Source organism: Rissa tridactyla, chromosome 4, assembly GCF_028500815.1.
Source record: "Rissa tridactyla isolate bRisTri1 chromosome 4, bRisTri1.patW.cur.20221130, whole genome shotgun sequence".
Lineage (NCBI taxonomy): Eukaryota > Metazoa > Chordata > Aves > Charadriiformes > Laridae > Rissa > Rissa tridactyla.
In genome coordinates, this window is record NC_071469.1 from 9,312,113 (window position 1) to 9,327,924 (window position 15,812).

The window sequence follows — 15,812 nt, forward strand, 5'->3', positions numbered from 1 at the left end:
TCAAGTAACATAATCATACCTTGTAAAAAACATCATTGTTTGATCCAAGAATCAAGTGAAAGGGAATACTAAACACCTGAAATTTACTCTTCATTTAATTTTCTGAAATTAATTTTGTTTCATTACAGTGGAGAAGTTACTAAGTCTGAATCACAAATATTTAGAATTTTATATATTAAAAATTCAATCATAAAGCTCCACCAAGTGGAAATCCTTAAAACTACACTAAGCAAATTCATGAACAAAAATTCATGTTATAATTATAACCAATACTCACAATTCAAATTATATATAGTGAAGAGCAAAGCTGGCTATCTGTACCTATAACCCATCATTTTTACCAGTGAACACTAATCACATCATTGATTGGGATGTGGAGGAAAGTAATTCTTAAATCATTAACATACTTAGTTTCCCCTCTGTTTAGATCTGCTCCTTTGAAAACATTAATTTTGCTGTATCCAGCATGGACTATAATGATTTCTAGACACTGATTTGCTACTTCAGAAAAGTCACCCTTCTGACTTGCTGAAATTGCTATGGGCAACCTTAAGTTCCCTTTCTTAATATGCAGCTTTGGTTATTTACACAAATCAAAAGGCATTGCCATTTTAGCTAGCATAAGATTCTCAAACAAATGTAGTTTGTTAAATGGTTTGCTCTTTCTCACTATTGAAATATTCATCATCTGTGTAATTTTAACAACCTGATAAAAACTGTTAAAAGCATAGCTGTGCTGCCCAGCAGGTAGTGCCATTTTTAATGAAACCATAACTATCATAAATAAATAATCAACTCATGAAGTATTGATGGTCTACCTCAACTTCCATAAGAAAATTTGGTTTGGTATGGGACTGCAAAACATGCCACAACTATTCTCATCCAGTGAAAGAAATAACGGAGAGATATTCTAAGGTAAAGTTTTTTCTCAGAACATTTGAACTTGATTTAACTGCACAGAATAAGTAACGTTTTACACATAGAATTCAGAGGGATCTAAACTCACTTGGTACATTTGGTAACACAATGCCTCTCACACAGTACCACAGAAGCGTGAACAAGTACTTCCCTTTTGAAGTGACTCCTTTCACTCTGTATGGATGCACCATCCCAACATATCTGTGGCGACATTTGATACATGCCAGGAAACTGTTCTTCCAATGCAATGTGGGTCACTGCCTGCATTCAGAGAACACTACAGAAAACGATCAGCATGGTAACTTGATCCTGTTTTATACAGCAGAGAATCCAGGAGAGGCAGCCTAGCTTGTAAAGCCCCAACACCAGCAACCTGGAGTGTGTCTATATTAACATTTAGTTCAGATCACATGTGGGCTTTTGAAGTGGATTTCAGCCACCACTCTTACATGCTGTGCTTGCATTTGCAACACGGAGCAGTCTTGGAGCATATCAATGGCATTTCTTGAAGATGAAACGAAACCAGAAGATGCACTCCAAATGCTAACAGACATCTAGTCTGCAGGACAGGCTAGAGCTAGTTCAAAGTATCTAAAAACGTGTTGCATAGGCATCAGATATTTGGCACCAACTGCTCTAATCTATAGACATGTTTATATCATACCACCATATTTGCTAACATAAACATAGCCTTGATCGCCTCAATCCTGCAGCTCCTGTTTGGTTTTGCATTTCCTTGCTTTTGTTTTGTTTTTCAGCTCTTAGGTTCCCACAATCATACACAGAGAGTCTCAACCTTCATTTAAAATAGCTGTTGAGAAAAAATTGAAAACTCTTTACAAATCTATTGAGAAATACAAGAACTGCTTTCCAAAATAAGGATGGGTCCAACTGCCTGAGTTTTTGCTATTATTTAAGTATTACAATCATTGCGACACAGTACAAGTATACTGGAAAGAGGTAGAAAGAAATACCTCTCTCACTGTGAAAAGGAAATACTTTCTATACTACCACTCACTAGGCAACATAGGAAACATTAACGACTAGAAGGAAAGATGCTTAAATTTCAAGGACCAGACAGGCAGCTCTTTGAAAGATTTAACTTTTTCTCCATAGAACAGAGTGTTTCTTCTTAGAAGAAATTATAGAGCTGGAAAAATCCTAACGCTTTATCATTACTTAAAAAGGTTAGTAGTAGATGACCCAATTAACTACAGGTTAGGTCAGATTAACATCAACACAAAGCTAAATCATGGCAAGATAATGTATGCAAACAGGACTAAAGGATAGCAGCATAATTAACAATAATCAACATAGTTATGTGGGAAGTAGAGCTTGACAAACTTTTTTTAATATATTACAAAACCAACTGGTACTGTAATTAGGTTAACACTAACCATGGTCTATAACAGATGTGATCGTGTGACATTTTCTTTAAAAGCATGACATTTCTATAGCAACATTTGTCACTATATAAAAATTAGTGAGATTCACCACAATAACTGAAAACCAGTGAAGAGATATCACAAAAAATATATAAGTGTGTAATCATTTAAGAGGGATGTTTTTAGTGGTTGTATAGAATTTGGGACAGTGCTGCTATCTTTATCAATGACAGGAAAGAAAATGGATAAATATAAAATCACTGGTAGCAAACTGTATAACAGAAAACAGTGAATCAAGCAACATCAGTTACATGAGTCAGCTAATCTCACTTAAATTCGAATATAGTCAAATACAAGTTCATGCTTAAGAACAAAAGACGCAGATCATGTTCAAGATGGCCTAAAAAGCAGGAATAATTACATTATTTGGATGCAATGATTAGTAAAAAATAGAAAATAAATTCCTAAAGTAAAACCTTGGTTTACGTGAATAGCAAGAATACTGAGGAGATACAACGAAGAGAGTGAATCAATGCAAAGCACTGAAACTACACCTTGTACGGTGCTGCCCTAACAACTATTTCTAAGTTTCAAAACGTCCAGAAGCAGCTCACAATGAGTTAGCCACTGTGGGAAAGATGACTTCAGCCCGTAAGTCTAAGAAGGCTCTAATCAATGTGCTTTTTCAAGAGGCTGTGAGGAAGAGAGTTCGTCAGAAACCAGCAGGTACTTGCACATGGAAGAGGCTTCTAATAACCAATGGATCTTTAATCCAGAAACAAAAGACCTCATCAGATGCAGTCACTGAAAGCCAAAGCTAGAAAAACTCAGATGCAAAGAGAAGTATAATTTAACAGCAGCAGTGATTAATTGTTGGAACAATATACCCAGCATTCTCCATCACCAGAAATATTTCTTTCAGAATCAGACTTTCTTTCCAAATATAGCTGCTACAGCTCAAACAGGAATTACAAGTTCCATGATGATTTAATAACCAAAAATGCCTGTTCCAAGTGACACAGGACAAGCCATTTGAACAGAAGGGTCCCGTTGGTATTTAAAAATCCAAGCATCTATGACAACACCCTAGTCAAGAACTGAATTTCTCACTCCTTAAACATACCTTTGTGCTGTAAGCAGTAGCAATACAGCACCTCTGATACATTTCACTAGGCTGATAATTGAAATGCCAGAAAAATATAGTTTATTCATGCTCATTGATGCACTCAAAATAATTTGCAAAGAGCAAAAGCATCAGGCTGAGTGATGAGAATAATGGCTGTGCATCTGTAGTGTTCATACAGGTTTCTGTTATTCTTTTCACTCATTTGAATCAATCGGAATCATTTCTGCTTACCTGCAAGGAATACTTTTTCAAGCATTATACCTTGTTCTGTGGGAACATCCTCTCTTTATTTTGTTTCATGGGAATAGAGTGTTATGATCATGAATTAGCACTACAATGAAACAATAGCCTTCAAAGAAACTGCAGTCGCCACATTCAAAATAAAAATTCTTCATGGAGTGCTAGGTTTTAAAGCAAGCCTTTGTCACTGCTCTGTCACTTGGTTGCAGCCTAATAAAAGTAATTTCTGACCATTAACAGTTCGTGCAGTTGACTTATGCCAGTAAGTGAAAAAAAACAACTACTACGCAGAGGCTTACTAGTCAGCCGCATTTCACCAATACTCCTTGAGATGCTATCAACTGCATCACAGTGAAACATTTGTGAAGGCCAAGCTGTTATCACAAAATATACCGTTAGTCACAGTAATGGCTGTTTGGAAGGCAGTATTACTTCTGTGGAATTCCTGAACAGCATTAATGTGCATAAGCCCTGTGTAATATATGAATTACTATTCTTTACAGCACTTAAAACACCTAATTGCAGAATTCCCAATTTATCTATTCCTCAGCTGTGCTTTTGTTTTGAACTGTTTATCCTAGCAACTATAAGGTGACCTGTACTTGCTGGACACATGGTATCCGACTGCCAGTATTTTCTCTTTAACTGCATTAAGTGAGCCAAAACACAAGTTAAATACTCTTTTTTCCATATAATCAGTTACAGTAACTGCAACAGAAAGTTATGCAACTGTCTCACCATATGTGCCATATCGTCTCTCCTTTACCCTCTCAAACTGTCACCTACGCTATGTTTATCCAGATGGTTTAGGAACATCAGAAGCATTTCAGGTAAGTGAGGTTGTGGGTTGGACTCCAATTCCACAGCAGCTGTTTTGTTGTTTCATGTAAATTCACAGGTGATTTTTCCAATCAGACAGAATGAAGGGCAGTGGCCGGTTTATTATTACTGTGCTCAAACACTGCAAAAGGTATTGTTGATAGCTTTGCCAACCCCCTGTGGTTTTTGATTTGGCAGAGTTAGGAAATGGCTAAGCATGACCAAACCTCGAGCACTGAGACATGCTGAGCACTTATTAGACATTGTGGAATTAAAATAATATAATAAAAATACCCCCAAAAATGTAACACTATGAAAGTTTAACACAAAGGAACATTTGGAATGAAAAAAAAATAGTCTATAGCAACAAAGGCAGTACCTCACAAACAACTCACCATTTTTTCCACACAATTCAACTTCTGCAGAAAATACTGATTTTATTTTTTTCCTACCCTACTACATAGTATTTGGACATTTTAAAATAAAACTCTCAAAAATTAAGAAGTGTAGAACATCTAAAAATCACGTTTAAAATCCAACCCAAGTTTCCTAAGTTGGCTTATTTTGCAGACCTATTGTAAACAAAGTCATTGAATCTATGAAAAGAGAAATGACTTTAAGTGTGCTCCAGTTGCACTTACCGAACTGTGTTTAATCTTAGTAGTTGACTACAGGATTCCTGGTTCTGTGCTGCCCTCCTCACAGACGGCTAATCCTGTCTCCTCTGGCCTGTCCCCTTGCCCCATTATTCCATGGTATCTGTGTGGAACAACACCCCCTGCCCTGGCAATCGTCTCTAAGAGTTTACAAGAGGGCAAAACCCCTTCGATTCTCTTCCATGGGCCTTGAGGAGACAGGGATAGGCAGTGGTTTCTTAATGCATTTCATTACATTCTTCATTAGACAAGAAAGTAATTCCATGGTTTTAAAATCAAATAATGTATTTCTATATATCTTTCACTTCCTCTCCCACTATCTCACATATAGCCTCTCTCCTCAATAATAAATCTGTCACTAAAAATAAAAATAAAATTGTAGTACGTGAAGGAGAGATTCCTGAACTCACCCCACATAAAGGCAAAATATCCCAAGAAAAACTGACCAGAAGTTTGCTTTTGTCAGATTTACGCAACGTGGTAAATAAATTCTCTTATGCCAGCTACCAGCAAAGGTTGTGATTTTAGCTTATGGATGCAGATCCCAGAAGACAAAAGCAAACAACAACAGCAAACTGAGATTCCTCAGGAGAATAATCTAGTGAATAACTTTACTCCAAGCATGAAACTGTCCCTTTAAGCCTAGATTTCTGAAAGCTTTGTTCATTTCACTTCAGATGTTAGTCTTACCTAAACTATTCCTGATTTAATCTGATGAAAACATGAAACAGGCAAGAAGTTCTCTCTGTATTCCATTCAGTGAATTTTATAGACGTTGCAGTTCAAAAACATCTAAAAGTCCCAAACAACTTGCTGTTTCTACGTGCACGAAAGAGTTTAAGGAGCTGCGTACTCTGTATATATGAGGCACGAATGCCATATTGCATACAGCTATCCAGCACACAAGTCACCTACAAACAATGCTACAGACATTTGGCTAAATGTGAAACAAATTTTTCAGGTTTTCTTTATCTGTAAAGTCAAAACTGGTTCATATAACACAGATTTTCTCCAGCAGAAAAAGCTGCATTATTGGAGCACTCTTGGACTCTTGGTTCAAATAAGAGAAGGCTGATGGGAATTCAGGAGCAATCCTGGCTTTTAAATGTCACCCCTGCCAAGAACACGTGCATGAACTTGCTGTCCTTCTGCACAAGCCTCAACACAATCTTGTGTGCTTTACACAGGCATATTTAAGTTTCGCACAAAATTAAGAGCATTTGCTTTCCCAGAAACTTTGAGGCATATGATCTGAAGAAAGCTGTTCATCTGTTTTTTCAGACATAATATCAAAGACAAATATGTATTTTAAGCCTTTCCATCCCCCCCTCAAAACAGCTGCTAATCAGTTTGCACTTTTGAAAGCCATACGGAAACACAAAGGCTACTTACAGAAACATGCAGCATCCATAGAAAGTTAGGGAAATCATTATTGGTGCAAGGAATTCCAGTCACAAAAATACTGGGGTTTGTGCGTTGTTTTTTAAAGCAAAATGTCTGCCATTTCACATTCAAAAGTCAACACTTATTAAAAAAAAACCCAAAAACAAACAACAAGTTGATCAGTCTCTGAAGAAACAGAAACAGTATAAACACAATAAAGGATTGAACGTATCTCCTTTAGTAACATCTACTTCAGTCTGAGTACATATACTTAGGGCTGACTTTCAAGACCCAATCCAAGTTCTCAAAGTCTGACTTTTTTTTTTATTTAAATATAAAGTGGATCAGGTTCTCAACTGTTTCTTTTATAATACTAGTAAAACCAAAACAGTTAGTTGGAATCACAACCTAAAGTTTTGCTTACCTCTGTAGACGTGTGCCAGGTTATATCAATATCTGTACAGAATTTCATTTCACTTTTCCTTTTTTCTTAAATGCCACTCAACAGCACTCAGATTCCAAACAGACCTTTATCTTTACACTAATAGCTTTTCTTATCAGCAGCAAAATCACTACATCTTCCACACAGTTGATCTGTCACTGTGTTTGGAATAATCCTTTACCCTAACATTTGGTGCTGACTATTAATAAATAAAGAACTAACAGCAAAATAATTACCCTTTCACCTAGGAAAACACTGGTGGCCATCACAGAACGCTCCCTCAGTGACACAGTGTTTTGCCCTGTATAATTGATGCAAATGTGTAACAGAATACTGTTACGTTCTCTGCACTAGCTGTCACTTTCACACACATACTGCCATACTATGGCAGATGCAATAGTCTACTGCAAGGTGGCTGGTTGTTTTGTTTATTAGAAACAACTCTACTTTTAATGTCAAACTATTTCTTTATTGTGACAAGAAAGATAAACTTTTTCAAAAGGCTACAGATACTCGTGGTGTATAAGACTATCTTACATTTCACTTCCAGATAAATTTGAACCTTCCAACAAAAGCCAAAAATATTTATTTCCAGCTTGTATATATAATGTGTATGACTGAAAATTGGCAAATCTTTCTTATCTGTTAGCTGCAAATGCATCATAAATTACGGTGCATAGAAAAATTCAGCATTTCACCTTGCATAAGCATATAATTCATAGAATACTGCAGATGAAGGAGCAGAGATCTCTTTTCTCCACTACCAATAAATTAACCTCCAACTTTGTTTTATACATCTGCCAGCACAGTGGTGAACTGAGGTGTTGCAGGCGCCATTGTGATGGACTAAGGAAATGCTAAGGTCTGTTGCTTTACCTCATCAATCTGGAACCCGAATGGAGCTTTCCCTGAAGGTTGCCTCCAAACACATTCCTGAGGAGCACTGACTGGTGACCAGCGCGGCCGGCTGGAAAAAAAACAAGTTGTGCAGCATAGTAACAGTGTTAACAGCTCTTCACCAGGACATGCTACCTCTTTAAGGAAGACTTTTCACCACTAATGAGTAAGGGGCTGACCCGTCCTTGCAGCAGATAAAATACACTGAAAGCAAGGCTTGGGATATTTTTATTTTTTTTTTTTTTAATTGACAATGTAGTATCTTCACATGGTAGGTTTTCCCCCCGCCCCTTAAATTAGTGTATATTCCGTCCCGTCCCCCCCCACCTTAGAGTATTGTTCATACACTAATCAAAGTAAATAATCAGATTATACATAGGGTAATGCAACGACTGAAGCTGCTTGCTCACTTTCTTAATACATGCAGTAGAAAATGCCATGAAAGTATATTCCTTTCACAGCATTTAAGGCACCAGATAGAGCTAGGTAGCAGTCATGGATTTTATTCTCAGCCTGTTCAGTGACCCTAGGGAGTACCTTGCTTCAGTTTCTTTTTCCACAGCCTAGAAATGGCAGCACTTGCTTTTCTGTAAAACTGTAAGATTTCTAGTAAGAAAATAAAAGAATGACGTTAAAGAGGACAGTATAAATGTCACTATAAGGATTTTTTTTACCAACAAAAAGATTTAGCTGAGTTCTATCTACAACAGAGGCTAACAACAACAAACATTATTTACAAAGGATAAATTGAACTGTATAAACTGTCACTGAATTATCTAATTGGCATTTTCTCTCTCCCAAATGCACTCCAGATTAAACATATATTCACAATGGCTCTTAAGTCTTCAAACTATTTATAACTCTCCTAAACATTGAAATAATGTATTTACATCAGGATTAATCATCACTATAATTTAATTAGCATTTGACAGGAATTGATTTGGCAGAACTTTTTCCCTTAAAAATAGGAAATGGCCATAAACCAGGGGAATGGCTATAAACTAAACACACTGTTTTTTCTCTCCATCTGCTTCTGGTAAGATGCATTCTTCAACTGCTAATTCAGTCAAGATCTCAGCTTCATTTATCCAGTTAATTAGAGTCAGATGCTGACAACATCAAGATTATAAATCAAATCTGGGTATGCAGGCAAAAAGAAAGCTGCTGCTAACACCAATGTACATGTTTTGATTTCTTACAGACCTACATATGAAAGAAGAGGATAAACTAGTAGCACACTGGGAGCAGAATTAACATTAGATCCCGTAAAAGATGTGCCTAGAAGTTATGTACTAAAGCACTAACTTTGTAAACACTTGGACTCAAAAGCCGGGTCTAGAACCTTATGTTACTGCCAAGCTGCAGAGGAAACCGAAGTTGGGTCTCCTACTTTTAGGGCACTGGCTCCAAGTAGTAGGATTGACATAAGAAGTTGTTTTCCATGTCTTTGAGTTTTGTTTCAAAAGACAGTGGTATTGAGCCTGTATGTTGTGGAGAGCCTGATCACCCAACCACTCACCAGGAGCTTCAGAGCATACCTGTCAGGTCATCCACCTGGGATACAGTCAGTCCTAAATGTCCCAGACAAGTGAAGGAGGGGGAAGTTTGGGGCATGCAGGAAATAAGCAATTCTAGTATCTGCAAAACTTCAAAAATCAAATAGAATCTGCAGTCTATACATAACTGGAATAAAGCATCACATGTGCTAGCATTTTTAAGATCAGTTTTGTTCTTGAGAACCCATGCATTTACACATTTTTAGAGGGCAACAAGGAGATTTACACGATCCCTTCTAATCTCCTTTTTGTGCATTTTTTTTTCTGTTTACTGTAAGGGATCACATCTGTGTCACCAATAAAGAAAGCCAATCATAATTAATGATGACTTAGAAATTACAGAAGTAGAATATTGTACTAATGTAGCTCCTTCAACTTCCTATGGTAGAATAGCACCCATCTTGTGCTTAGATGGACCAAGAACTCTGAACAGATTGAGAATATGCCACAATACCAAGAAAGCCTCAAAACTAAAAGAAAAAAAATGTTGTAGTATATAATTTTCTCCCTACAACACAGAAAGTAAACAAACCAACCCTTAATTCTAAAGCACAGAAGAAGTTATTTCAGAGGGTAAGGAATAGAAACCCCAAGGGTCCTTTTAATGAAACCATATAACAACATTGAGTATCAGTTCTAAAGTGATCTATATGCACAAAGCATACACATTTTTTAAGGATATATAGACTCCTGGGTCACTCAGTCCAGCCTCAAACTACCAAAGTGTTTTCCCATATCTTTGATAATACTCCATAAGTAAGACTGTATTCCTTTTCACCCTACTTTAGAAATAGTCAGTTCTACTCAAATTAACTGACCAACTACAATCCATAGGCAACCAAAAGTGATTTTTCAAAAGTTTTTTTCAGGTAGCAGGGGGCTTATTCAGTTACTCCTAAACTTGACAAAAACTCCCCTGCTCATGAAAATCTGCACTATACAATGGCATTCCTCAACTTGCATTCTCAATGTATCCTTTCTCAAGGTCTTGCAACTTTGCCACATTTCAAGTCATACAGTTCGGCCTCGACAATATTAACTTACCATAGCATCAGTGATTTTCATTTTACTAACAGCCGTTCAGCAGAAGTACAGGAACTGGACACCAGTTCTGGGACTCAGCATCAACTTTTTGTCTTGTGAGCATCAAGCCCAGATATTTTAGATACTCATCTAACTACTGAGCAATTCCAAGCGCTGTAATTTACAGGATCAGGAAGATCGCAGCAAAGGGTTATAAGACCATTTAAACTACATGTGGTTAACTCAAAGAGATTACATTGGATACCTGAAGAGAAATAGTAAGTTTATCCAGAGCTAACATGCCTTGAAACAGCCAAAGAAACAAAAAGCAGATTTATACAGGAAATTACAGTTTCTTTCTAAGTGCCCCAATTCCATACTGATACCACGTGGCACTCCTATCCCCTCTTTCTCTGGATTCCTGTTGACAGAAATTAACTGCCTTTACTGAAAGAAACTTTAACAATCTCAGTCAGAAACACCTTGGCAGTAACGATGAAAAACTCACCATTCATTCTGGCAGGTACCACAGCCATCTGTTGTTCACGTGCAGGACTTGAACAGCTCAAGCAAGAGAATGAAAACAGCAGTCAAGGTGAGGAACACAGTCAAGAGCAGTCCAGACAGGCATGATTTCCCTGGGAGGTGGCCACACTGGGTCCGGCACAGTAAGACAATCAAAGACCAGTCTGCCCAAAGGAAAAAAACAATAAAAATGCAATGGACTACAAATCTTGATTTATCAGTAAGCCGATGCCTCCACAGAATCATAGAATCATTTAGGTTGGAAAAGACCCTTAAGATCATTGAGTATTAAAAAATAGTAAGCTTGGAAAGAGTGGACATAAACTCAGATCCTCATGAACCAGTCTTCCTCTCCTGTAAAACTTGTCTCTGAGGACTGTAGAAGGTGGATGTCATCCCACATTGTGAGCTAATAGGGATGTCTTGAACCCTCAGATGAGATGCAGCTTACGAACAGGTCACACAAATAACTGCAAATCTAAATTGAGGCCTGTCATCACCTCAGTCTCCAAGGCAATATGTCACAAAACTATAGAATAATCTGGTGGTGTAAACAGATAGCCTAGACCAGTCCTCAGAATATTGCTTAATTTCACTCCATTGGTTATGCACAGAGCTGAAACAAAGCCTTATACTTAACTCACATTTCTAGGCTCTGGGTTGGAAACAAACACCTCAAACTAGCTCTTGCTTTCAGTTACAAAAGCAAAGCTCACAAATGATTTATCCTCAGCATATTGTTAGCATTAAAGCACAGTGGATGTTTTCATCAATAACTTCAGGTACTGGGGGGTTTTGGTGGTTTTGCTACAGCTTGTGTGATCTACAAGTATCATCAGTAAGGATTTGGTCTGCACAGTATTCTACTAAACACAGTGATTTTCTCAGAGCTGGAGTCTCACTTTAATAAGATACAGGAAAGCTGTCCCACAATTAAATAAACATGAAGCAAACAGCTTTGTTTTGACCTGACTACATATGTTACACCAGCCGAGATGAGGGAAGAGGAGTAACCCTATTAAAAACTCTTATCTTCGTGCTGCAGCTATTTAATTTGTCTTGGGTATTGTTAGTAAAGTGAATTATCAGATTTATGCAATCTGGGTTTCTATTCTTATTCTTCAATAAGGATTTTTACACATTAAGCCATCAGTTATACTCTAAACCAGAAAACGTTTTCATATAAACACTGCTCAAATATACACATTATCAATCTGGACATGATTTTTGAACCTTTCAGATATACATATTTTACCTTTTTATAAAAGCATCTAAAAAGTTCTACATGGTTACTTCAAAAGCCTCACTCTTCCTTAAATAAAAAAAAATCTAATCCCCCATAGTATTTGACAATTCGGTCAGACTTCAAGATTTATCTGTTCTTTACATAATCTACATCTCAGTTTTTACCAAAAGTACCAACCTAAACTACGAAACAATATTCATTTCAAGCCAGCAAGTGATCTTATTTCATACACACATTCTCTATTTGGGCCCAAGTCCCCAGAAGGCAAGTGTACAATGTGATTTCCTGCAAAGAAAACCTCCAAAATTAGTCAGGCTGAAAAGAAACTCAGATTAGACTTGGCAAAAGCTTCACAGAGACCTAGCCTAATTGGCTGTTTCTGATTTCTAATGACACTTAAAATCATGTTTGAGCCACTCCAGTTTTACAGATCATAATCCAAATGAAGCAAACGCCCGTTTCTTTTCCAGACTGGTTCCCTCCCACAGTACCATGAAACAGCAAGCAACAACTGATCTGCGATAAACAAGTCCTTTTTGAGGTGTTATAAGTATTGCATATAAAATGACACTCTCATATAGATATTCAGCAATGTCACAAGATCCACGAAATAAACCACATTGTAATTATAATTCTCACAAAAAATCACAAGTGAATAACTTCATGCCTAAAACGTAACAATACTGTTTCAAAAATTATACTTCATGCAAACCAAAATATATTCTCCCTGTAAAAGTGGTCAACTTAAGACATGACTTACGTATATTACAGTTCTCTACAGGAAATAAACCTAAAAACCATGGAAGGGGATGCACAGGAGACACATCAATTTAAAGTCAGTGTTTAAAAATGCATGGGGAAAATCGATACATAAGTATGTTCCCCCACAAAAGTGAATAAACTAGATTGGAATTTTGATGAACAAAAAAACAATCTAGTTACTGTTATTATGTTGCTGATTTAAGCCTAATGAAGACAAGATAAAAATAACTAAAGCCCCACTGAAACCAAGCTGAATTCATAATTCACTGCATTTTTTGTTTATATCAATCTTTTTTAACTTGCAGTACAACAAGGGTGTGATAACAGAATACTTTCATATTATTAAATAATTTCACTGGACAAGCACAAAGCATACCAAATCACATTCTAAAACATACTGATAGAACTTGATTAGGAAGGATTAGTTTGCAAAACTTTTGTTACTGCATGTTACTTTTTTGGGGTGGGAAATCGATCCAATTATGATTTTGCACGTATTTACTCTTTTTACTTATTATTGTACTCTATTCTTTTGTGCTCTTACACTTTGCCTTCTTCTCCTTTAAAATTAAAGCGATCTAATTTGTACTGCCCAGGACAGAGAATAAGAGAAATCATCAAATTCTGGAATTCTAGAATGTGTTGTTTCCATAGTTTGAGACTCTTGCAGGGATCTGAGACCGAGGATGCATGATATATCAACTTCTGCCAATTTAAATTCAGTAGACTTTCTTTATTTTCTTATACTTTGGTTGCTTTTCCAAGTGAACACAAGAGGGCACAGCGCTTATTCAATCTCAGGCTGTATTTGTATTCAGCATATGCCAAATTAAAATCACTTCTTCCTAAATGCAAAGCATCCCCTTTGGAAAGCTTGCATGCCAAAATAAGGCAAAAGCGGCTGACTAGAAATCTTACATACAGACAGTTTCAACTAGTATATGAAAACTAAAACTCTATAAGTGAAATAACATAAGATTATCACATGATAAAGGTAAACAAGGACCTCAAAAAGAAATGTACAAGTTAAATGTACATGTTAAAATACGTACAAGTTAAAATATCTATTTCAGGAAATCTGACGCTGATTCAACCAACATCTGAAGATCCTGAATATAAAGCATCCTGGAAAAGGAAATACAGAATGATTCAGGAAAAGGATCAGACTGATAATAGGAGGGAGCCTAAGTGAGAATATAGGATTATTCCCTCATTACTCCCTAGAGGCCAAGCTTATCAGTCTATTTTTAACACATTGATTAAAAAATGCTGAGGTTGGAAGACTTACCAATTTCTGCACTCTGCAATAGTAAACCAGGTATTCCACTTAAATATAACATTATGTGCTCCAACATAATCCAAAGCAATTTTTCAAATTTTAACTATAAAAAATAGGTAATAGTAAATAACAGAACAAGACTTTTCTAAGTTAAAAAACCAACCCAACAACCGCGTGGTGCGGGTAAGCAATACCTGCATTCAGAAGCCATGAACAAGCACCAGGAAGCTAATTAAAAGTCAGGTGAGAAACAGGTGAGAAACGCCATTCAGAGTTGACTCTTAACCCTGCAGTGTCCACTCACAGCTCAACCTTCTACAAACATTTTCTCCCAATGCAGAAGCAGGCAGGCAAAACACACTAAGTCTTTGGCCATTCCCTCCCCCCTCTCCAGTAAAACGCTGCACTAGTCCAAAGCTCTGCCTTCAGCTGTGCAGCACCTCTCTAAACCAGCAAAACACCTTGTTCCTAAAAGCAATACTCTCAGCAGGCAGACTCTACCATTTTACGGAGTTTGCCCGCACACCTCTCACTGTATCAGTTGCATTATTTACAGTATTACGCCGGCCTTCAGAGGAACCAAGCCCATGAATTCACCTGCCCAAAGAATGGTGCTCTTGCAACACACGGTAACATTATCAGTAAAAGCAAGCAACTTCTACTTTTTGAATATATTGACAATTCATATAAGCAACAAACTCCTGTCTTCTTGGTTTAAAAGCACCTGTCTTCACAGGGAAGGTAAAGCCTAAGGAAATCTGCTGTGAGGTCTGGATGAGAAAGATGCAGTCTGAAAAGCAGCTCACAAGAAACATGCAAATGAAAATAGAGGCTGACAACAACTCTGCAGTGGAAATATCTAAAAATGACTATAGTATACAGGCATGATTAGAGCATAGATTCAATACACATTCCATAGCTTCTAGGATATATCACAAATCCTATAAATCTTTTGGCTATAAGATTTTAAAAGGTTTTTTAAATTGTTGATCTTAGCACATTGTTTTTTCCCAAATAAATACTTTGCTTTTGCTATTAAAATTTTAAAGAGCAGGAATCGGATCAGAAAGACACTCCTGTCATGGAACTACTGCCAATGAGACCTCAGACAGAATGGTTCAGTTTGCGACAGGACTGAAACACGGCAATGCTCAGCAGCAAGATGCTTGGCTGTAAGTGCTCAGACACATCTGAAACTCCACCATCCTCCTAGGTGAGGCTCTTCCTCACATCCCAGAAGCCCATCCTGCACTTCAGATGCCTATGTCATCTAGCTGGATGTAGATGACCGGCTCACTTTGAAAGTAAGCCCAGTGAAAACTGCACTTTTTATCTAACAGTTATCAGAGTGTCGAAAACACAGAAAGAAACCCGAGAGTAAAACCTGCTTGGTGAAAAAAGTTCAAAACACATCCCAGCTTCCACAAAACTGCCCTAACCGCTAGGCTGCAGGCAGTAGCACAGATAATGCATCTCCCACCTCTCCCGTGATGGCACACCACTGAACACACACAGGTTCTGATCACCAAAAACCCGTAATCAGGTTCCTGCCTTA

The 15,812-nt window shown here is 37.2% G+C and overlaps 1 protein-coding gene across 14 annotated transcripts in view; it reads right to left on the reverse strand.

Annotated features, from left to right (window-relative positions):
• The window catches only part of WT1 (WT1 transcription factor), a 144,765-nt gene that overhangs the window by 67,835 nt on the left and 61,118 nt on the right, over window positions 1–15,812 (reverse strand). For 10 of the 14 annotated variants that reach the window (XR_008466040.1, XR_008466041.1, XR_008466052.1 and 7 more), the window contains exons 9-11: window positions 8,404–11,134; window positions 7,846–7,936; window positions 6,537–6,668 (exon numbers count right to left, since the gene is read on the reverse strand). Coding sequence is in view for 1 of the 14 variants with exons in the window: in XM_054199337.1 (XP_054055312.1) it covers window positions 10,989–11,134 (146 nt within the window). In the remaining 13 variants the exon portion in view is untranslated. Of the gene's footprint in view, window positions 1–153; window positions 1,196–6,106; window positions 7,937–8,403; window positions 11,135–15,812 lie in introns of those variants that run through there. The other 4 variants (XR_008466042.1, XR_008466049.1, XR_008466047.1 and 1 more) reach the window with 4 other exon arrangements.